Source organism: Xenopus laevis, chromosome 7S, assembly GCF_017654675.1.
Source record: "Xenopus laevis strain J_2021 chromosome 7S, Xenopus_laevis_v10.1, whole genome shotgun sequence".
NCBI lineage: Eukaryota > Metazoa > Chordata > Amphibia > Anura > Pipidae > Xenopus > Xenopus laevis.
The window spans coordinates 101,136,218-101,159,163 of NC_054384.1; the positions used below are offsets into that span (position 1 = coordinate 101,136,218).

At 36.0% G+C, this 22,946-nt stretch overlaps 1 protein-coding gene across 1 annotated transcript in view; it reads right to left on the minus strand.

Annotated features, from left to right (window-relative positions):
* The window catches only part of grin2d.S (glutamate receptor, ionotropic, N-methyl D-aspartate 2D S homeolog), a 111,110-nt gene that overhangs the window by 83,111 nt on the left and 5,053 nt on the right, over positions 1-22,946 (minus strand). The window contains exons 2-3 of the mRNA XM_041570645.1: positions 20,341-20,933; positions 6,749-6,863 (exon numbers count right to left, since the gene is read on the minus strand). Coding sequence (XP_041426579.1) covers positions 6,749-6,863; positions 20,341-20,933 — 708 coding nt within the window. The remainder of the gene's footprint in view (positions 1-6,748; positions 6,864-20,340; positions 20,934-22,946) is intronic.

Here is a 22,946-nt window from a genome sequence, read left to right on the forward strand (position 1 = left end):
ATTTGGTCGCAAACTTTGCGAGTAAGTCGTTGAGGTCTTTAATCAGTCAAAAATGTCACAAACATGGTTGCTAACATTTGTAAAGGTGTTTGTAAACGTTTTTTGGTCTAACAACACTTATTACATAAAGCTGCTCAAATTCAACTTTCAATGAATATTCCTTTACATATTCAGATCTTTTAATAAATTACAAGGCATTCATAATTTTAGAGAAATAGAGTTTAATCATAGTTTTAAAACCTCTAAAACCATAAAAATCCACCCCAGAGTATTGCTGTGCATAGAATACTTTTTCCAGAAAAACCCGAAAATGTTTTCGGGATATTTCTAGTACATACCAAAGAAACTTCAAAATAAGATAGGGACCTCTGCCATTGACTTACACACAACTTTGGCAGCTCTGAGATGGCGGATTTTTGGATTCAGGCTTTTTGCTGCATTGGGCTTTAAGGGCTGAACTCCACGGATGATTCTTGTTGGATCTGTCACATGCGACAAGTTGCAGGCGCCAAATAATATGGGAGTGATCGCAGGTACAAAACTACATGTATCCGTCAGGTCATTTATAGGCCCAAAAATTTGCCACTATTATGAGCTAATAAACAACTCACAACTGGTTTAACAGCATCAGATGTGCCATTGGTGTTTTGTTCATGGACACGACTGTTGGATGTGAACGCCACACAATGTGTCTTCATCCGACAGTTGTGTGTAGTTTCTATCACTCCCAAAATATCTGATGAGAAACATCTGTGGAGTTCAGTCCTAATACATCTCAAAAAATTTGAGTTTAAAAAAACCCGAACAATATGAGTTTTGCCCCAAAAATTTAGACCCGAGTTTAGTCAATAGTCCCTCTGGTGTTTTTCATTGGTCCCACTTATCTAATGGGTATGCTGTTAGGAATACACTTGATATGGGGCAGGGCACCATGTTTTGGTGGAATGGTGGAAGCGATCCTTTTGGCTAGGATTTTGACGATACAACACTGTCGTGAGAAGGTAATAGTTGATGGTGGGTTACCAAAGTTCCTTGCTGATATATGATTTATTGGCAACTTCTTGGTTTTAGCTTGTCTTCAATAAACAATTATTAATAGTTAGGGTACTGAATATTGAATATGAAGAATGCCCTTACATTAGAGATAAAATGAGCAAACTTATGAGCAAGCATATCATTTTGCGTGTGTCTATGGAGGGGGGTTGAATTTATTATAGGCCATATATGCAAGTGTAGGCAATTTCAGACAAATTAATGTGGTTTCATTAAGGTTTATCGTATCTTAATCCGTACCATCAAAAGGGGTTGTTTAAATTTTATGGACCCATATATTTCCATAATATATTCATAATATGACTATGTAATTTCAGGGACAGCCAAAAGATGTCAAGTCACAAGAAAGGCTCATAAAACAAATGAGAGTTAATCTACAGACTATGTTGTTGAAGACTCAAGATTGGGGGCATGGCAGTAAATAATTATAAAATATCTGGCAGTTTAGTAACAACAGTTGGCAGCTTGGTTTTGTAGAAAGTCTATATTCAGTTTTAGCATCTAATAATAATCCTGTCCATTTAAACTGCAAATATCCGTAAAAGTTGATTTACTAACCGTGGCAAATTTTCCAATCAATTTAAGCCATAGCAACAAATGATCTTTGATCTGTCAGCTGCAGGCAGAAAATACAAATGTTGGATTGGTTGCTTCACTGCAAAAGGTGTTCATTGCTAGTGAAGGAGCTCTGTTGACCTAAGTGATTCTTGAAAAGGCATTAACTTGTGCAGTTCTGATGAAACTTGAATGCTTCCTGGACCAATAAAACACCTCTTCAGTTATCCGCACAGATGGAATGAAAGAGCTAAGTCACAATGGAAGTGAAGGAATGAAAAACATCATGAAAATTTCAGTGTACTGCTCACACATTTAATGAGGTGTCTTTTTGCAGGAGAGAGGTGCGCATGAAATATTCATACACATAAGTAGTTCTGAAGATTAAATTGTACAAACAAATCATCTCAAAGAAAAAGAGGATATATTAAAATGATTAGTGTCCCAGAGAAGTTTCCCTGGGAGTGTTAATGGTCCGCCATGAGTCAATGCAACTTGTTAATAGCGACACATTGTAATAAATACTTACATTAGTGAATTATTGTATCCCGCTGTTAGTTTGGAAATGTTTAGAATACAGCAAAATGCATGCCGTAAAGGTTAGAAGGAAATGATACGCTATTTATAAGTAGGGATTATTTTCTATAATTGTACAGTAAAACATATTAAGGGGTAGATTTACTAAGCTCGAGTGAAGAATTCAAATGTAACAAAATTCGAATTTCTAAGTATTTTTTTGGGTATTTCGACCATCGAATTGGTCAAATTCTATCAAATTCGATCGAATCGAATGATTTGAACGATTTGAAGTAAAAATCGTTTGACTATTCGACCATTCTATAGTCGAAGTATTGTCTCGTTAAAAAATACTTTGACTTCATATTTCTCCACTTTAAACCTGCCAAGGTGTAATGTTAGTCTATTGGGACCTTCCCCAGCACTTTTCTAAGCTTTTTTTAATCAAATAAAAATCCTTCGATCGATCGCTTAAAATTGCTTGAATCGTTTGATTCAAAGGATTTTATCGTTCAATCTAAGCATTTGCGCTAAATCCTTCGAATTCGATATTTTATTTAATTTCAAGGGTCAAAATTGAGGGTTTATTAACCCTCGAAATTTGACCCTTTATAGATCTGCATAGTTTTGTTAAATAGGAGCTGTTAGAAGCTTGTAGAAGCCAGCTGAATCATACTACAATTCCAGGTACAGGGATGGGACCTGTTATCCAGAATGCTTAGGACCTGGGTGTTTCCAAATAATGGATCTATCCATAATTTGGATCTTCCTACCTTAAGTCTATTAGAAAATCATGTAAACTTAAAATAAACCCAATAGGCTGGTTTTGCCTCAAATAAGGATTAATTATATCTTAGTTGGGATCAAGCACAATGTACTGTTTTATTATTATAAAGAAAATGGCAATTATTTTTTTAAAAAATTGTATTATTTCGATAAAATGGAGTCTATGGGAGACAGTCTTTTTTGTAATTCGGAGCTTTCTGGATAACGGGGATCCCATACCTGTATATCCAAACCAGGATTCCACTTATACTAGAGTTTCTTGGAGCTTTAATGGGCATCTGACTAAAATCATAACTGTAAATATACATAATTTGGAGCAACCAAGTATTTAATATATTTAGCTTAGGGGGTGTTGTGATTTTGTGTGCATCATAATTCTAATATACAAGTGGTCACTTGACTGTTTAATAGGTTCCTAGTTTGAATACTGGTAGTTGGAAAACTATCAGGTATATTAAGCAGTTGGGGCAAAGTGCAAAACACCATGTTTTGCCCACAACTCTGGTGTTTGGTGTTTGCTAGCAATTTCTCCTTTTGGCTAAGCCACAGGAGGCTCCGTAGTGGGTTCTGCCTCAAAACCTGTGTTAATTTATATCTCTCCTTCTGTCTGTATCTGCTCTTAGCTCCAGTTGCATTCAGTGCAGTTTCAGGCAATTGTCCAATTAAAATGTTATTTAATCCTGCCTCTCTGTTACCCATTGATGTTTTATTAGGCCCTTTGCTGTAACCAAGCCTCTTTAGTTCTTGAGTTCATAAAATCTTGAATACTGCATTCTGAAGCCCTTGTCTTCTGGAATCCATTGAGTCCATTCCTGCTTTGTTCCTGTTCCTGTTCCCCCATATACATATTACAGATTTGCTTCTTGCCATTCCTGCATCACACATCATTTGTTGTTCTTTATTAAATCTTGCTTTAGCTGCACAATGTCTCCAGTTTGTAACTCACTTTTATGTTTGGTAGAAGTTACTTAGCACTTACAGTAGGTGATCTGTGTTAGTAATTAGTCTATATAACCCACTGCTTTGCTCTGCTCTGCATTAGCTTGGGATACCTCCCAACTGTCCCATTTTTCATGGGACAGTCCCGACTTTGATAGCTCAACCCGCAGTCCAGGATTGTTACTGAAATGTCCTCTTTCTTTTTGATCTCCTGCACTGAACAGCCAGAAAAAAATACAATGTTTCTAAAACGTAATTGGCTTTTTTGCAGAGAGCCCAAAATATGTGGCAGGTGCACTTAAAATTTAAGATAAGCAAAGAAACAATTGTTACTATTTAGGATAAGCAGGTCTCTTGGGGAAACTGTGACTTGCAGCTTAAATGGCAATTTACCTTCATTCAAAAAAATGTAATAACACATAAAACCAGACCCTAAAACCAACAAAAATGTGCTCAAACTTTCCATAACCTGCCAAATTTTGTAAAATGGACATCGTAATTAGGGGGGGTGACCATAATATGGGCATGGTCGAAAAAAAAATTCTCCTCTTTTTATTTTCAAAATGTTGGGAGGTATGTCACTGCCCATTATAGGTCAAGCTTGCTTGGTCGTAGGTTACTCTGTTTTCTGCAATTGGTGTTCCTTTGACTCCTGCTACCCACTTCTGCCCCTTGTGCTACTTCCTGGTTATGACCCCAGATTGTACCTGATCTAGAGTTTGTCTCTTGATTCTGCTGCTGTTATCTGGTTCTCACATGTCCTTTCTGACTGTTTCAAGCTCATTCTTTACCAGCTCCTTCCCAGACTATATGTTGGGCTCCCTTGCCTACCTCTGTGGGAGCACTGGGGTTTACTGTAGGTTTGCCATACATGACATTCATGTCCTTCTGCTATAGTAACACAGTAAGTTAGGTTAAAAAAAAGACACACGTCCATCAAGTTCAACCCTTTTAACTCAATTATAGCCTGCCTAACTGCTAGTTGATCCAGAGAAAGGCAAAAATCCATTTGAAGCCTCTCCAATTTGCCTCAGAGGGGGGAAATTGTCTACCTGACTCCAAGATGGCAATGGAGTAGGTCTCCCCTGTACTACAAGTCACCAAATTCAATTTTATTGAGCTCCAGATGCTATAGCATGAATACCTTTATGAGTTTGGGATGCTATAAGAATTATATAACTCCTGTAGCTATTCATGGTATTTCTCTGGATATACTGTAGTTGATGCTGGTTCCAATCTAATCCCTCTTCGTGGCATATGGATTTATTTATAGTAATTTTCCTTCCCTAATGACTTTTCCTAAGTAAAGAAATGTTTCCAGGTAAGACTTGCCAACCAGCTTACTAAGGAAACTTTTGAGAGGCACAAGGATTAGTAGTCCTTCTGTTCACTCGCTGTTTGACCTCTCTGCCTATACAAAGGGCTTTCTTTTTCATTTAGGTCATTAGAATGAAGTGGAGAAATGTAAGGAAGCAGAAGAGACAGAGACAAAATTCGGAAAAAGTATATAAATGCAAGAATAAGAAAATCAAAAGTGAAATAAGATATTAAAAATGTGACTCAGCTGTGAATCCTGGATAAAACGAAAAAAACATGATTATTCCAGACTCAATTATTGCTGCAATTAAATAGTTTTGCAGTTCCCTGAAAAAAATAAACAAACAAACAAACTAAAATAAAGTCTTGCTTTTGCTGTGCCTTTGATGTATAACCTATGATAATATTAATTTTGGCCTAGACTCTAATTCTTCGATTCCTGGTGTGTATTGTTCTCAGTATTTATTTGGAATGCGTTGTTTCTCGCCGCATAATTCTGTTTCTAATTTTTTCGATTGGTTTAGCAGGGATATATTTCATTTAGTTATTATTTGTTAGAAGCGGGTATAATGATGACATTTTTTAAATCCTGTTGGGTGCTAAAAAATGTTGGGTGATTAGATACTTAAAACAGTTCTTGAAATATGAGTGCTGGCTGTAATTAGAGTATTGCTTGACAACATACTGTTCTGAAAAAATATTGAAAAATACTTTGCCAGGACTAGTAAATATATATCATTAAATAAATAGCTGTATAACCCATACACAAAAACAATAATAATTACAAACATAGCAAAAGGTACATTTAGCTGAAGTGTCTGCTGAAGGACTGCTGACATTATGATATTTGGTGTATTTTAGTTAAAATAAGGACAAAACAAACACTCTTTGAGGGTCTCAAACCCTAAATCAAGTGAACAAGCTTAGTTTATATTGTGGAACATTTATGCCTCTCAATGTCAAGCATTAGCTCCTCTGATGATGTTCGGACCCTTCTAGACAAGCCAAGAGATTCTTAAACTCTTCCAACTACTAATATCCCGTATGACCCTACCACCCTAACAATGTGTAAAACTCTTCTTCATACCTGTTCCATCATATCCTGCTTTGCTTTACACTAGTTACAAGCAAATTTATTCGCCAGGCATGGATTCGCGGTGAAATTCCACACTGCGGCACCTGAAATTTTTTTCACTAAACTGCGCCAAAAATTTGCGGCAGAGACAAAAAAGTTGCCCAAAAATAAAGCCAATTGACTATAATGCATTTGGAAAAATAAGTCGATGAGACAAAAAAAATTGCCAAGACAAAATTGTCGCTGAGACAAAAAAGTCACCATAATAAAAAAAAAATGACCATTGACTTTAATGTAATTGGAGTGAAAAAAAATTACTGTGCGCATAAATTTTTTTTTGACGGCCATTGACAAACAGGACAGATTCAGTCATCACTGTTTAACACCCTACCAATTTTGTTTCTGCCTAAATTCTAAACTATTGACAGGATTCTGTTAACCTTTCAGCCTATGAAATCACCATGAGCTATGCTTTATGATGAATAAAATCTATTGTTATACACTTACCACTTCCCAGTTCCTCTCTTTGTTGAGTGCAATCACTACAAGAGCTGGATTAATGAGGTAGCCATCTTCATTAAAAGAAAAATCCTTTGCACCCCAGGAGATGTTCTTGAAATACCTGTAAAGAGAACATGTTTGTCTCAGTAAATACAGCAAAAATTATATTTCATATTTGTCTTTAAACAAATGTTATGCACAAAGTTTGCATTTATCAGCATTCCCCTACCTACAAAGTTGACTTTTTTCATCTTTATGGTAAAGATTGTGGCATTTATTCCTCTCCTTTGCCAATGCAGTGCTAAAAACATAATTAATTCTCTTGCCAATTTGTCAGCAATTTCAATAACATGCCCACTTAAGGAGTGATATGGTGATGGAAAGTCTCTAAAATCATCATTCCCAATATTTATTCAATTTAACGTTCACTTTGTAGCTATGTGAAGCCCAGGAGATCTACTGTATGATATACTTAGATTAAGCATACTAACTTATCTGCAAACAATGCCTTAATGAGTCAAGAATATTTTCTATATTTTTCTTTTTATTTACTTATTAGTAATTAGTATAGTAGGCGATGAGTAAAATTTTTCACCAGTTTTTACTGCAAAAAATTGCATATAGACATCAATGTATTGATTGCTGAAAGATTTGCCACAAAAAAGTTGTTTTTTTTGCTTTTGTAAAGATTCGCCCATCACTAGAAGCTCATTGGTATGGATCAGAGAATTATAAGAATGTTTTTATCAGCTGAAATAAATATTAGTTCAAATCTGCTGAGATCCATTCAAAGCAAAGGTTCGTTTGTTTCTATCAATCCTAGAGAATTCTCAAGTTGTTTTGGGATACTTATTTACATTTTTTTTGTTAGCATTTTCTAGTCTGAGCAAATTGAAGCGAAAAATAAAATCCAGAGAATGGGAAAAAAGCCAAGAAATGCTATTTATCTGGTATCAGACTGGGAGAAAAATATGCAGATTTTGTAAATTATAAAAAAATTATAAAAACATTATCTGCAAAATTGGCACTTTGCACTTGTTTCATATATAAGCCCATATTTGTATCCTTTTTGATTTTTTTCATAAATAACATACCATTCAAATTGTGAATAAAATCAAATTTATTAGAGTTTAATATAATTCACATTACTCTTAAATTCGACCTTTGTTAAAGAATCCTCTTGGTAAAGGTGGAATTGCAATAAATGGGTATTAGAGGTCCCAAATTTCTAAAATCTGCCCCCATCTACTGCAACTTTTCTCTATATAACATGTTCTTGTACGATGTCTTACATAAATCTCTTATCACCAAATTTGTATTTGAGTAAGGTATGAGGCATGTATATACAGTAGGTGGTGAGCTTCAGTATTTCATCCCTGCAGCACCCTTTGTTATAAGACACTCACACTAAGGGGCCAATAAAGGATGAACGTTTCTTTATCCAAATCATGCTTTTAGAGCAAACTAACAAATTTTCGTATAGTTACTTAATTTGTGATTTTTTTCATACTTTATCAAGTGTAAAGACTATAATCAATGCAAAAATATGGCAAGTATGGCATGTAGAAGTCCGTAGTTTCATTCATGGTTTTAAAGGTTTTTAATTATCAAAATGTTAATTTTAGTACAAAATTTTCATTCATTCACAAACAATTCGGAGGGGAGGTTGGATTTTTTTTTCCGCGGCTATTTTCATTGGTGCTTTTTGTATTTGGATCTTTTAATAACTTTCATGTAATATTCCCTCTAATTCCTTTTCGGCTATGTGCGCCAAAAATATATTTTGTGCGCATATTCTAAACTTGTGAGGGCATTTTTAAAAACTGTGTGCATAGTTCATAATAAATACAAAATTCTTTGTGCGCAAAACAATTTATTGTGTGCTGGCCTCAAAACTTGTGTGCACACACACAATTACAAAGAAATGGTTTACAAAGAAATTTGGGGGAATGTTATGTTTCCTTAGTGCAAAATACATTTGCAAAGACCATTGGATGTTCAACCCCTTGGATGTTGCTCTCAGTATCCTCAAACCAGGTGCTAATTTTTGAATTCCAGGCTTGGAAGTTTTAATTGCATACAAACTATGTATAGTGCCAACCAGAGCCTCCTGTAGGCTGCCAGTCCACATAGGGGCTACCAAATAGCCAATCACAACCCTTATTTGGCACCCCAAGGGACTTTTTCATGCTTGTGTTGCTCCCCAACTCTTTTTAGATTTGAATGTGGCTCACGGGTAAAAAAGGTTGGGGACCCCTGCCCTAGTTCAATGTGACAAAGCATCATGCAGATCTGTTATTCGACAAGGGATGTTATTGCTCTGTAGCTAAATTTTGCCACCGGTCTCTAACATCTTCAGAGAGAAATAACAGAAAATACATGGGCAGAAAGCATGCACAGTAGGAAAAAATTACTTACTAGGCAGCAAGTTGCTTAAGCTCAAATGGCATAACCGTAGCATTACAACATAACTGAAGCTCATAAATAAGCATTCAAATCAACATGTAAAAAATAATACAAATTAAAGAAGAGGTAGACCGGCAGAAAGTATTTGGTATGCAGAGTGAACTAGGAAATCATTATATCCACCAGTGCCCAATAAATGCACTAGTGAATCCCATTAACAGAACAAGCAACCACATCGAGCTCTTGTCTGGCCAATAGCTTGAATTAATTAAACCAGAATTGGAAACAGACCAGAGGATCCTAACTGTTCAGATTTAGATCTGCACCTTTTGATTATCTAAGTATGCATGCCAAAAAGTTACCAATGCCAGACAACAAAGCGGGAGGGCTTGTGTTTATGTATGTATTGGAATTAAGACAAGTGCAAGAAGGATGAAAAATGAAAGTCTTAAAAATGAAATCTTTGCTAAGCTTCTACAGATTCATAAAATGCCTATGCAAATGAGTGGGCGCTAAGGGTAACTTAACAAAAAATTTTATGAAGATTACTCATCTACTGTATTTTAGTGCTTGGGGTGTATTATTTTATAAGCACATACAGCAATACATGGAAGCACCCATTTCCCCTCTTTAGTGCATGGTGTGCTATGTGCATTTTGCAAAGTCTGCTTCATTAAAGATCAAATGGGGAAAAAGCATATACAGTAAAGAGCTTTAATTCTCTATTCATATTTAATGTGGAAATGTACTCAAATGGCAGAAGTGGCAATAGCTTTCCACAGGAAGAGAAAGCGACACTTGTAATTTTCAAGCAAGTATATGGCTGTGTTTTATTCACAGCAGGGTTTTCCCACAAACCAGGCACTTTTCAATTCAAACAACATAGGAATGAATAAAGTAACATGTATTCTTATCTCAGCAGATCTACTGAATATCTCAGACACCTGCTTCTGAAAATGCCTCACCACTGTTTTCTTATTCTCAGCTCTTCCAAACTTCAGTAGTTAGTCTCTCAACTTCCTGGTTTTATAGGCAGAGAGCTTACTCGCAGCCCCTCACCTTTATCACAAGTGATGACAATAATTCCTGCACCTGCAATGGAATTTCAACCAGAGTAAACATAGTCCCCATTACTGCCAACATCTTCTTTGTTTCATAAAGCATTCTAGAAGAACAGTCCAGAAGTTTTTGTAAAATGGCAGTACTGTCTTTCAGAACTATCTTTTAATTATACAAATAAACATGAAGCTCTTTACCTCTGGAATGGGCCTTCATGATCTTAGTGGGGGAAGGATTTTGGAAAGCTTCAACCCTTGGGTTCAATAGATCAGTGTCCTGTTCAGCTCCCTAAATCCAGAACAAGTGCTAAGCTCCCTGGTCATGGCTCTGCTTCCACCTCTAGCAGCCGCCTTTGGCCTTGGGAGGAGCCCTCAGCTACTCAGATGCCGCCAGGTCTTAATAAGAGAGGAGCCAAGCAAGAGTTCTGGACAGGAAAGGGGCACGGTCGTTACAGAGGTTTTGGACAGAAGGCAACAGTTCAAGGAGTAGACAGAAAGAGTAGGCAGGCCGGGTTGATATAGGCAGAGTTAAAATGGGATCAGACAAGCAGTGGTTGGTTCAGGTGTAGTTCAAGCAAGGTCAATCAGGCATGAGTTCAGAATAGTCAGGCAGGTAAGGATCAAAACTGGAGTCAAAACTGACAGGAAACACACCCACATACTCAACAAGCTAGACCTAACAACTTGAAAGGAAAGGACTAGGACTGTGGTCGTCCCCACTAGACCACCAGGGTATGTTACAATCGGTTAATGCCGGTGATTTTTAAATGATAATTTTTTATTCACAGGAACACAAGAACAATCACTTGGAGGACAGTCACATAGCTACAGTACAGTTATTTAGCATGTATTTGCGTACAAAGTTTCAAGAGACATTTACCCATCAGGAGTTAATAATCAAGGTATGGACTGAGTAAACTCAGAACTAAGTAATGGTCCTCCAAGTGAAACCTAAGCAGGAACACAGTTACCCCTAAGTCTGTACACTTGAGTCCCTACTCTGCAGGTGGTAAACCCAGGACTTCTAATCCTTCTAGAGCCCAGGCTCTAACATCGACATCCTCCAACATGTGGGATTCAAAGATGCCAAGCATATGTTGGCTTTTCCTTTCAAATACTAGAACAATGCCAAGAAAATACTTTAATCCAAGATATGGGAACAGCTTGTAATTTAGAAGCACACTTAGCTATCTAAAATTTAATGGGACTACTTGAATAAAGGGTATTTACAGCGTTACAGTTCATTCATCTCAAAGTACCCGCTGATGATGATTTCAGTTCATACCAGAATATAATAGATGTACTCATTTAAATTAACACATAAAAATGCTCTTTCTGCAATATCATTAGAATAACAAATCATAAAGAACAATGCCCCCATCCAAAGTTCCACATCTGTGACTTCTGTTTGTCTAAAAATCTAAAAATAAAAAAGCACTATGTGTCGACTGAACGCTGGCAATTATTAGTCAAAATAAAATGAAAGCATTTGTTTTGTTTCTCAACGGAAGAAAGCATTAGTATGGGAGGATGCATATTGAGCATTTTCAATATTATTTTGGGAGTTTTGAATCACACACTTGAACAGAATAACCTTTGCAAAAGGGACAGAGTGGTTTTCTTTTTTTTTTTTTCAATATTTTCCTTTTTGACCTTTGTCGTTCTTTTCCTTAAAATTATATTTTTTGGTTGGTTTTAGTCTAGTTTTCAGTTTTGATGCACATGAACAGGAAAGCATTCTAAAAGGTTTATCTCCTGAGGATTCACAACTTTCACAGCTCCTGCTCTTGAAGAAGTACATTAGGCCGTATTTAAACTGTAGATGCTGGGACATAAGTCTTTGCAACAGGCGGCATGGCAAATGTTTATTGTGCCTGGTACTCAGTACTGAGTAATGAAGTCCACTAAAACCTGACAGATGTTGGAGCACTGGAGTTCTTGCTAAAATTACACTCCAGAGTTGGAAACCTGTTATTTAAAGAGGCGCTTTATTTAAAGAGAGGGTTTAAATTCATTGCACAGTGATGATATTTGTTTTGATATCACACAGAATACCGTCGCACAACACAGCATACACATACATACTTAAGGGTAGACCTTATTAGTATATGAGTATCATGATTAAAGGGGAACTCCCCAAAAACATAACTTAAGCTTTGCGAAAATTAAACATAATTTCAAGCAACTTTGCAATATACATAATTTAAAAAATGTGCAGGATTTTCATAATTTTTAATGGTTTCTCACAGTTCCCTAAGCCGAGCCCCCTGCTCTCTTGCGCTGATCTCTCTGACTACTTTGCTGAGCTGGCTGACTACTGTTACTTTGTATCAACAGCCAGCTGTCCCGAGCCTCCAAACCCCACAATTCCCTGCACATGTGAATTCAATAAGGAAAGGAACATCACAGTACAATGCATTGTGGGTTATGTAGTTCCTGCATGTTGTCTGTAAGCTGTGGAGAAGTTGTTACAATTTGTAACATCAGTGTTTAGTCCCTTCTTGCCTGCCAGGATTTCAAATGATACAGAAAGAGAAGCACTGTTAAACAGCTGAATTTCAGCATAGAAAAAGGCATTTATTGATACTTTTTGAAGAAACAGGTAACTGTGATGGGTATATTAGGAGCTTCTGTGTTATGTGAGCCTCTTTATCATATTTTGGCTTGGAAGCCGGAGTTCCCCTTTAAATAAATTAAACTGGTCTAGTGATGGGCAAATTTATTTGCCAGGCGCTAATTCACAGCACATTTGCCCATTTCGCCAGAGGCAAATAAATTTGCGTATTTGCCAGAATCACAATTTCAATGTTGGCGTCAACGTTTTTTCAACTTTGTCGAAGATTCCGTTGCTGGCGCCAATTTAGGCGCTGCCGATGATAACCGGACACCCATTGCATCAACTTCGATGCCGGCGTCCATATTGACGCCTGCAAATTGTCGCTGGCGTCAAAATCACCAGTTCCGCAAAAATTTTGTGGGAAATTTGCAATATTTGTGGCGAAACGAAACGGGACAAATTCGCCCATCACTAAACTGATCAGTTACTGTAGACAATAGAGTGAAATTTGTCATTGAGAACTAAGGTCTGATCATAAGATCATTGAAATTATCTTACAAAACCAAGAAATTTCTAACCAAGAAACCAAGTCAAACCATATAATATCCCTGGCAATTAGAGATACTTGCCAAGAATGAATTCTCACCCTCTTTTTTCCAAAGAACCATCTGATATTGAAGTAATACAGACATCGGTTGTATCAGGAATGTATCTGCACATACTGTAATATGTCGGCAGTGTGGTCCTGTTCAAAAGATTACAAGGCAATACATAAATCATCTGAAAGATTTGCATTTCCAGTAAAGGAAACACTTTATGCTTGAAATTAGCTGTATTATAATGATAATTTACTAACTGATAGGTACATGATTCTGATCAGATACTACGACAAAAACACTGATCCATCAGTGTCATCTAAGATTAAATACTTGCTTCAGGGACGTTTCATGGGCTTGTTTCAAATTTCTTTTAAATGCAATTTACCTTGCAAAGAACATTTACTATTTTAATTAATTCTTCATCAGAGCTCTTTAAGCACACTTTGTAGCTTAATAGAAATGTCTTGTTTTAACCTTGTACTCAAAATACAGATTCTATGACACACAGTAATGAATGGATTCAGAATATTGTGAGGTACGAATACCAATAAAAATACTACTATATGTACTCTATAAGGCAGAGATTTGCAGTCTTGCAGCCAGGGCTGCATTTCAAAGTTATGTGCCCCTAGGACCAGCAATCACATACCCAGCCTGCTATCCCTCTTCCTTGGCAGATGCATGCACACACAGTTGCGCACATGCATGAAAGAAAGAGCCAATAGGGGACTATGCCAACCCTTCACATCATTTTACATTAAGAAACAAGAGCTGCATCAGGACAAGAGATTTTAAACATGGTGCAGTCCCCAGTGCCACTCCCTATCACTGTGGAAAGTGAGCAGCATACCACCCTAAGCTCAGGCCTTCCCACAAATCAGGGCCTGCTTGTACCCATTGTGATACAGAGATGCAAATGCCAGTCGTGAATACAGATAGGCTGTGTTTTAGAGCACACAGACCCATTAACGCATTGCTGAAGTTCCAAAGCTCTGTATTCTTGAGAGACAGGCATGGGGAGTCACGTAAGCTTTCTTTGCTACTTGTTCAGATGCAGGCCACAATTGGACCCTATACTTGCCACCTGCCTTAAGAGCACTTCCAATCCTAGGGCAGAAAAATCCATTTTATTTTGAGTTTTGTTAATTTGTAACAAAATTAATCTATTGTAAAACCTCAACTAATCTGCTTGTGCAACTGCCAGTTGCACACACTCCCATAGAGATGGCCAACCAATCAACATGTGACTATTTATCAGACAACTGCTGTACAACTGCTGTGCAATTACTAGGTGTGTTTGTCAAGCAATGAATCAACTTTGTTGTGCTAAGCCATGTTATTCCGGTAAGGGAAGACTGAAAGAAGGTAATTATTGGAGTAGTCAGGTGCAGGCCAGGTTATTCTTCCTGGGATTTACAAGGTATATGATGAAGGATAAAAAAAAAAACCTTTTGGGATTAACCTTTTCTAGATCTTTCTTTTGTTAAATGAAATGGAGGTAAACAAAAACCCAACTGAAGCAATTTAAAGGTTTAAAACGCAATATATGGAATAAGCATTAAATATACATAATTTTTTTACCAGTCTGATGTAGGACAGGACCCCAGTTTATAAAAAAAAGTGTAGAGCTTGAACCTAATTATTCTGAATGTTATTCAAAAGTTGTATTGGAATCCTTGTTAATGAACTCAATTCTTCAAGCCCAATGGTTTCCTTCCTCTGTGCAACACCCGCAGAACAGGATTGTCAGTGGCTTTTAATGAAAGTGCCACTCTTGTTTTCAGCCTTAAATCAAACATCAGGAGCTCCAGTGTTCTGGCTGAATGATGATGTTTTACAATTTTCCAGCAGTGCATCAGTGGTCAGCATGGTGCCTCTCGATAGCTTGATAGCTATTTCATATTATATAGTGCAGGCTTGAATCTCTCTGTGTCATAGCACTACCTACAGTGACTAAGGTTTAGCTCATGCTATTCATCGCTACAAGAGGCAGAAAGCGTATATATTTTTTAAAGTTTTACTATAACCATTTTCTTTTCATACACTTCTCTTTCTATAATTTTATGTTTAATTTAATATATATATATATATATAGACAAATACAAGAGTCCTCTGCACTCAACCCATTATCAATATATTTAAGACAGAGACATTTTGTGCATACTGCTACTGAAAAATGCCTTACCCTTTAAACAACACAGGGATTGTCTGTCCATATATTGCAATATATTTAAGCTGGCCAACTACGTCAAAGTCATCCCATATCTGGCCAGTCCTACGCTCAATTTTCATTTGATTCATTAAGAATTCTATTACTTCATTATACATTTTACAAAGGGACTTAGTTTTACCTGCAACTTACTTGCTGCTTTCAAAGTAGAACTCCCAAACTTGGCTGCCCTTTTATTGGCCACCAGTGGGATCACCTGACTATAGCTGGGAAGGGTGGGAGCTACAACATGGAGCTGGTCACTGCTCCTGTATAAACTATAACAAACAAGGGAAAGTTGTGCTCGCCACTATTTTTTAAAACCATTAAGCGGGGGAGGCTGTGCAATGAGGCTGTGACCATATATATATATAATTAAATAATCATTGTTGTACACCCTAGCTTCAACACAAATTTCAGTTATTTTAGAAACATAATTATTCGTAATTTCTTCTCCAAATGTAGAATCTTTATTTTCCAGTGTCATGTCATTTCAATACAAACAGCCAACTATTAGTTGCCCTTGTGGTCACATTGAATAATCAAAGGAGAAAAGAACTGGTCCCAAAGTCAAAGGATATTGGAAACAAGACCATGGAAATCTAATTATATGCCATGCATGTCTAGAATATCTTGTTCAACAAATTACAGGATTCACTGGAAATTGTCAATGACCTTCTTATGTATAAAGATTTACCATTTTAGACAAAGACTGATCTGAAATCATGAGAGAAATGTCTGATATTTAGACACTTGTGAAAGGAGCAAAAAAAAAAAGATCAAATGATAAGCCATGTGAAGGAAAACTGTACATACAGTATACCAACAATAGAATAACACGGAGTATATAATATAATATAAATTTACTAAGTTCAACTATTTCAAAACTCTCTAGCTTTGCAAGCAGCCCTTCTAAACTAACCTGAGAAACAATACATGACAATACAAGGGCGTGAGGGCCCAGGCCATGATTTTATCCAGATCCTTGAACTGGTCAGTTCCTCTAACTATATGAGTGAATATATAGGAGAAAGATATGTACAGAAGAAAACCAGAGAACTGTTCTGGTGTTGCTCTGCTCAGGTAAGAGGATAGAAGTCCCAGAAGACCTTCCTCATCTCTTTCCTGAGCAAAGCAACATCCAAACAGTTCTGTTTGTCCTTCTGTACATATCTGTCTCCGACCATACAGTAAGATGAATTGACTAGCAGGTGGTATTGTTACAAAATGAATTTGATAGAAAGTTAAATAGCTATAAAACTAAAGTGCTTAGAAAACCAACCTGAGAAATGTAACATTTGTTTTTTAAAGGTTTACATATAATTTAAATACAAACTATCATAAGTTATAGATTAAGTATTTTTAATAATTTTATATTTTTGTTAATATTTTAAACAGGGAAATTAGTAAAAAAAAATTGTAACATTTGTCAGATTTTTCACAATTTTTTCTGGGTACAAATGTGAAAAATATAAATTCATTCCAATGCTAAGGAATTGTTCAGTATAAAAATAAAAACTGGGTAAATAGGCTGTGCAAAATAAAACATTTTTCTTATATAGTTAGTTAGCCAAAAATGTAATGTATAAAGGCTGAAGTGACTGGATGTGTAAGATAATAGCCAGAACACTACTTCCTGCTTTTCAGCTCTCTTGCTTTCCACTGATAATGATGATTAGTGATGGGCGAATTTATTCGCCAGGCGCGAATTCGCGGTGAATTTGCGCGATTCGCCGCCAGCGAATAAATTTGCGAAACTCCCGCGAAAATTCGCGGAAAAAATTCGCCGGCGTCAAAAATTTTTTTTCGAAAAAACGAGACGCCGGCGCCGTTTCGCGAATTTTTCGCCGTTTCGCGAAATTCGATAATTTTCCGGCGAAGCGAAATTCGCGAATTTTTCGGCAAAGCGAAACGGCGCAAATTCGCCCATCACTAATGATGATGGTTAATTGCAATCTCACTGAACAGTTATGTCCCATGTAACCCTTCTTAAAGTCTTATTTAATACTTAGGGGCAGATTTACTAAGCTCGAGTGAATAGTTTGAATGCAAAAATATTCGAATTTCGAAGTATTTATTGGGTACTTCAACCATCAAATTGGTCGAATTCGATTGAATCGAATGATTCGAACGATTCGAAGTAAAAATCGTTCGAACATTCGATAATCGAAGTACTGTCTCATTAAAAAATCCTTCGACTCAATACTTCGCCAAATAAAAGCTATCGAGTTGGATGTTAGCCTCTGGGGACATTGTAGATAGGTTTTGGGCACTTTTTATATGATAGAATAAAAATCATTTGATCGATCGCTTAAAATCATTTGAATCGTTCGATTCAAAGGATTTTATCGTTCAAACGATTTTTTTTCGATCTAACCTTTTGCGCTAAAATCCTTCTAATTCGATATTCGAATTCGAAGGATTTTACTTTGAGGGTCGAATTCGAGGGTTTTGTAATCCTCGAAATTCGACCTTTGATAAATCTGCTCCTACAAGTCTTATTTGATTCTGCTTTTTTAAGGATAAACAGAGTGAATAAATAAGACTTCTTAAAGTCTTATTTAATACTTAGGGGCAGATTTACTAAGCTTGAGTGAATAGTTTGAATGCAAAAATATTCGAATTTCTAAGTATTTTTTTGGGTACTTCGACCATCGAAGTAAAAATCGTTCGAACATTCGATAATCGAAGTACTGTCTCATTAAAAAATCCTTCGACTCAATACATCGCCAAATCACTTTTTATGATAGAATAAAAATCATTAGATCGATTGCTTAAAATCATTCGAATCGTTCGATTCAAAGGATTTTATCGTTCGATCGAACGATTTTTATTCGGTAGAAACTTTTGCACGAATATCGAATTCGAAGGATTTTACTTTGAGGGTCGAATTCAAGGGTTTTGTAACCCTCGAAATTCGACCCTTGATAAATCTGCTCCTACAAGTCTTATTTAATTCTGCTTTTTTAAGGATAAACTAAACTTTCCAGAGTACTAACCTAAAATAACAAAACAAAATTTCACTACATTTTGTTCTCAGCAAAAGATCAAAGTAGTCATCTCACAAACTTCCAAATTCCCACAAGGGAAGCATCATATCTGGTTCCATCTGCTATTGAGAATCCCAAGTTAGAGTAATCTTTGCTTAGAGGCTTGCGGAACAAATCTGAAACTCAAAAACATCCCTATTATATGTTTCATCCATCTCTGGTTCTATTAGCTGGATCAGCAGGTGAGTACCACTGCAGGCCCAGGCAACATATTTATGAAAAAACAACTCAATATGCATAGATTCTTTCTGACGCAATCATTAATAAATGTTGGTGACAGAGCTTGTACTTGTACCTTTACTAGTAATGATATCATGCTAAAAAAATTAAAGAAATTGCTTTTGAAGAGAAGGATATTTTACATTTACAAAATTCTTTTTCTGTGGCATTTATTTAGTGGGTTTAATACAGGGAAAATATGTAATTGTTAGGGAGGAATTACACTGATGGAATATGGTGAGTAAAGAAGTAAATGTATTCATTAATTTTTGAGAGCTAGGCATTTTAATAAATGGAAATACATTTATTCCAGGAACACAGCTACTTAATAGTGATAGCATTTTATTAGTGGATTTATCACAGTCCCCTCAAGTAATAATTGGATAATTATGTATTGTTTACAGACAAAAAATGGTTCTGAAATAGCAAATGAGTCAACCTCAGAGTCCTTCTTACAAGAATTGGAGTACACACCCCTACTCCTATTTAGCCCGCTATGCATATTCTACATTTAGATACAAAACTGTATATTATTCAATAATAGGAATAGGTTATATTGTGGGTATTTATTCTCCACCAGAAACATGAACATTGTTAATATTTTACTTTCCATTGCATCATTTAGCTGATAATAACGGGAGGTGGCTACCCTGCAAAACTAGGACGTATATGGGGTGTTACAATACTACAAACAACAGAGTTTAGTTATGATGAGTAGCAAGCACTAGAGCAATAAGGGGTGCAAATTTAGAGCTCATGCTCTAACCACTTGTGCCCCTTCAGATCTTCATGATGGATGCAGTCTCTTTATACCTTAACTCCAAATGCAAGCCTCGCTGCATACAGAGAAAGATGCCCCTTTTAAGATTCCATTCTTGGAGCCCCAAGAGTTGCTTCTCAAGAAACAAGAAGGGATGCATGGTACAACATGTAAAAAAAAATGCAAACTGACTATTTTATTCACTCTGTACCTTGCCCTGCCATTGCTGACTTAACTATTTAAATTTTACTATAAATCTAGTCATCTATTGCAATCAAACAGCAATTACTGCAAAATTACAAAACCTCACTTGTGTCCTCATTAAGTGCAGTTGTGATAGAGTGGTTGAGTAGCTATTTAACACATACAGTATTCTGTTATTCTATTACAAGACTTTAACAATGCAGTGCTGTAGCCTAAGACAATGAAAACCTTCAGCCTTTCAAAGAAAGGACCATTAACCTTACCATGAGCCTTGACTAAGTTGTCATATTCTATCTAAAGTTACAGGATCAACTCACCAGCCATATCTGAACTACTGAAACTTGCTACCAAGAAGTCAACAGGAGAGTCCATATCACATATCGAATAGTAAACTAGATTAGGGTTGCCTCTTACAAAATATTTGGCAAGTGGCCCATCTATCATTTCATTTAACATCTTGAACTTTATTTTTTTATTATAATTTTCATCTCCATTCTAAAGTACATGTAACACACAAGCAGTATATTATAATTTACCTGTGTAGATTCTCATTCATGTGAGTGCGGTTGGGCGCCCTGCAATCATTGTTGAATTCTGGTATAAATCCAAAATCCTTGTACAAAGCCTCAGCTCCTTTAGCAATTATTGACACTCCATTCTGTACTCTGTGGTGAAGGTCATCTTTCCATCCAGCAGATAAGACTGTAAAAAGTCCAACGGGAAGGTGCTCAGGCATATAATCTGTACCACCTAAATTGGTTCCCACCATGAACCATATGTAGCCTGGTCCAGTTAACCCAGCCTCCCTAGCAGCCTTAAAGACTCCATCAGCTTCTTCTCGAGAGCAGTAAAGAAGTCTCACTTGAGCTGTAATCTCTTTTAGCTGTCTTTTTAATTTGGAACCATTGGGGTCATCAGTCAAATTAAGGGTCAAGATTCCTCGATTTTCCCAACCAATGAAGCTGCTGTCTGTCAGCAACTCTATGTAATCCACAAAGTCCTCATATCCAGGAAACAAAGTGGTGATTACTGCAAAAGATGTCCAGTCGTATTCCTCCAAGACTTCAAAGATGACTTGTAGTTGCTGCTCAGTAGATGCACCCAACTGCAAAAAGGTAGAACCTTTCTCCTGTAATTTAAGGAAGCAAAATACTTGATAAGAACAAAATGTCTGTAAAATATCATCTACCTTCAATGTAGCATAAAACAGGAAACCATGAACTGCAAAAAGAATAAAGTAAAATATAAAAAAAATCAGTGAAAAAGAGATATGCATACAATGTATGCTGCATTGACCTAAAAAATGAAATACAATGCAGTAATATGTGCAAAAGGTGAAGAAGAAATTTTGCAGTGAATATAGATGACAGATGAAACAGGAAGATTGTAATTTTATAAGAAGGAATTGCATGCATTGGATTGATTGCGAGAAATATAACACAATTATTATAAAAAAAACACACGTTAGGCGAATTATTTACTATAATCCAAAAATTTGTATCAGAGTCAAATGCGAATTGTATGATTTTTTTCAGATTTGATGCCCGAAAAATATGATTATTGCCGAAAACCACAATTTTTTGGATTATTGTATGAAACCGATCACAGATCTTGATGTCTTCCAATTTTAAATGGGACATCTGCCATAGACTTCTAAATGACCTCGGCAGGTTTGAGATGGAGTACTTTTTTATCCGAACTTTTAACACCATCAGGGTTTAATAAATCTTGAAAAATTTGAGTTTTTTTGTCCCTCTGAAAAAACTGTGTTTTCCCCTTACGACCAAAACAAATCAAACTAATAAATAACCCCCTGTATGTTTCTTGTCATTGCTGTCAATATTGTATCATAGGGATGTTATATTTTGCTTTAAAGGGATTCTGTCATGATTTTTATGATGTAGATTTCATTTCTAAATTACACTGTTTACATTCCAATAATTCACTTTACCTTGTAAAATTTAATTCATAACCCAACAAATGTATTTTAGTTGTAATATTGGTGTGTAGGTGCATCTTAGGTCATTTTGTGTTTTGTTAAGTCATTGATCACTTGCTTTTGGCTGCTACTGGTTGCTTTATATAAAATCCCTACAAACTTTCCTATGAAGGAATTCACATATCTACATTTCTTCTTTGCATTTAGGTGTTGATTAATATTTTTATTAGGTTGAATTTCCAATATATCACATGTTCATGGCACACATTATAATACAATAATGTGAATTAGAATAATGATAATGTCTAATAAGTCTATAAATATATTGGCCATCCAATCCCTTGGAGGAGTGGCCACTGGACATACAGCTTATGGTCCTTCAGTTTTACAGCCTCTGTATAAGTGATCTAACAATTATGCCCAAGTTCTAAAACACTCTTATTTGTGTTACCAAATGTGACTCTATCATTAAACCCTAAACTGTAAAAACTGATTTTCTATGCAAGTCACACAAGTTTTAAGTTATCTATAGTTTGTTATCATCACCATTATAAGCTGTTTTATAACCATGGAGGCCTAGTTGTTAGAGGCTGAATTTTATTGGTTTTAGAGGTTTTGGCTAAAATCTAAAACCACAAATGCCATGAAAGTTATTAAAAAATCTGAAGTACGAACAATAGTTGACAAAAAAATCTGAAAACCGCTAATTTTTCAAGAGCGAACAAAAAATTAATTCAACTATTAAAACGTTTTGATCTCTGAAAACCTTTAAAACCACAAACATAAGGCTGATGTTTGCAAGAAAAAGAAAGACTTCAACATGACCTCGACTGCTTTTACTTATCGTACTTTGTACTTCATGTATATAGATGTTATGTTTTTTACACTTGATAAATTATGAAAAAATTGTGGATCAAGTAAAAATGAAAAATGTGTGCTCTAAAAAAATTTATGTTCTGCAAACTTTCATAAATTGTCCCTTTAGTAAAAAGCACTAATCTTACAAGGTGCCCTGAGCCCCAGTAATCACACTACATTTTACAGATGAAGCCAATTTGGTTAGTGTGTTTAACATAGAATATCTAAACCCATTTAACCCAATTATCCCATTTAACATCCCATCTAATGAAAGCATTCACAGTTGTGAACAATAAAAAAGGTTAATTGCATTAAATGAGTTAAAATTAATTAAGATAACACATT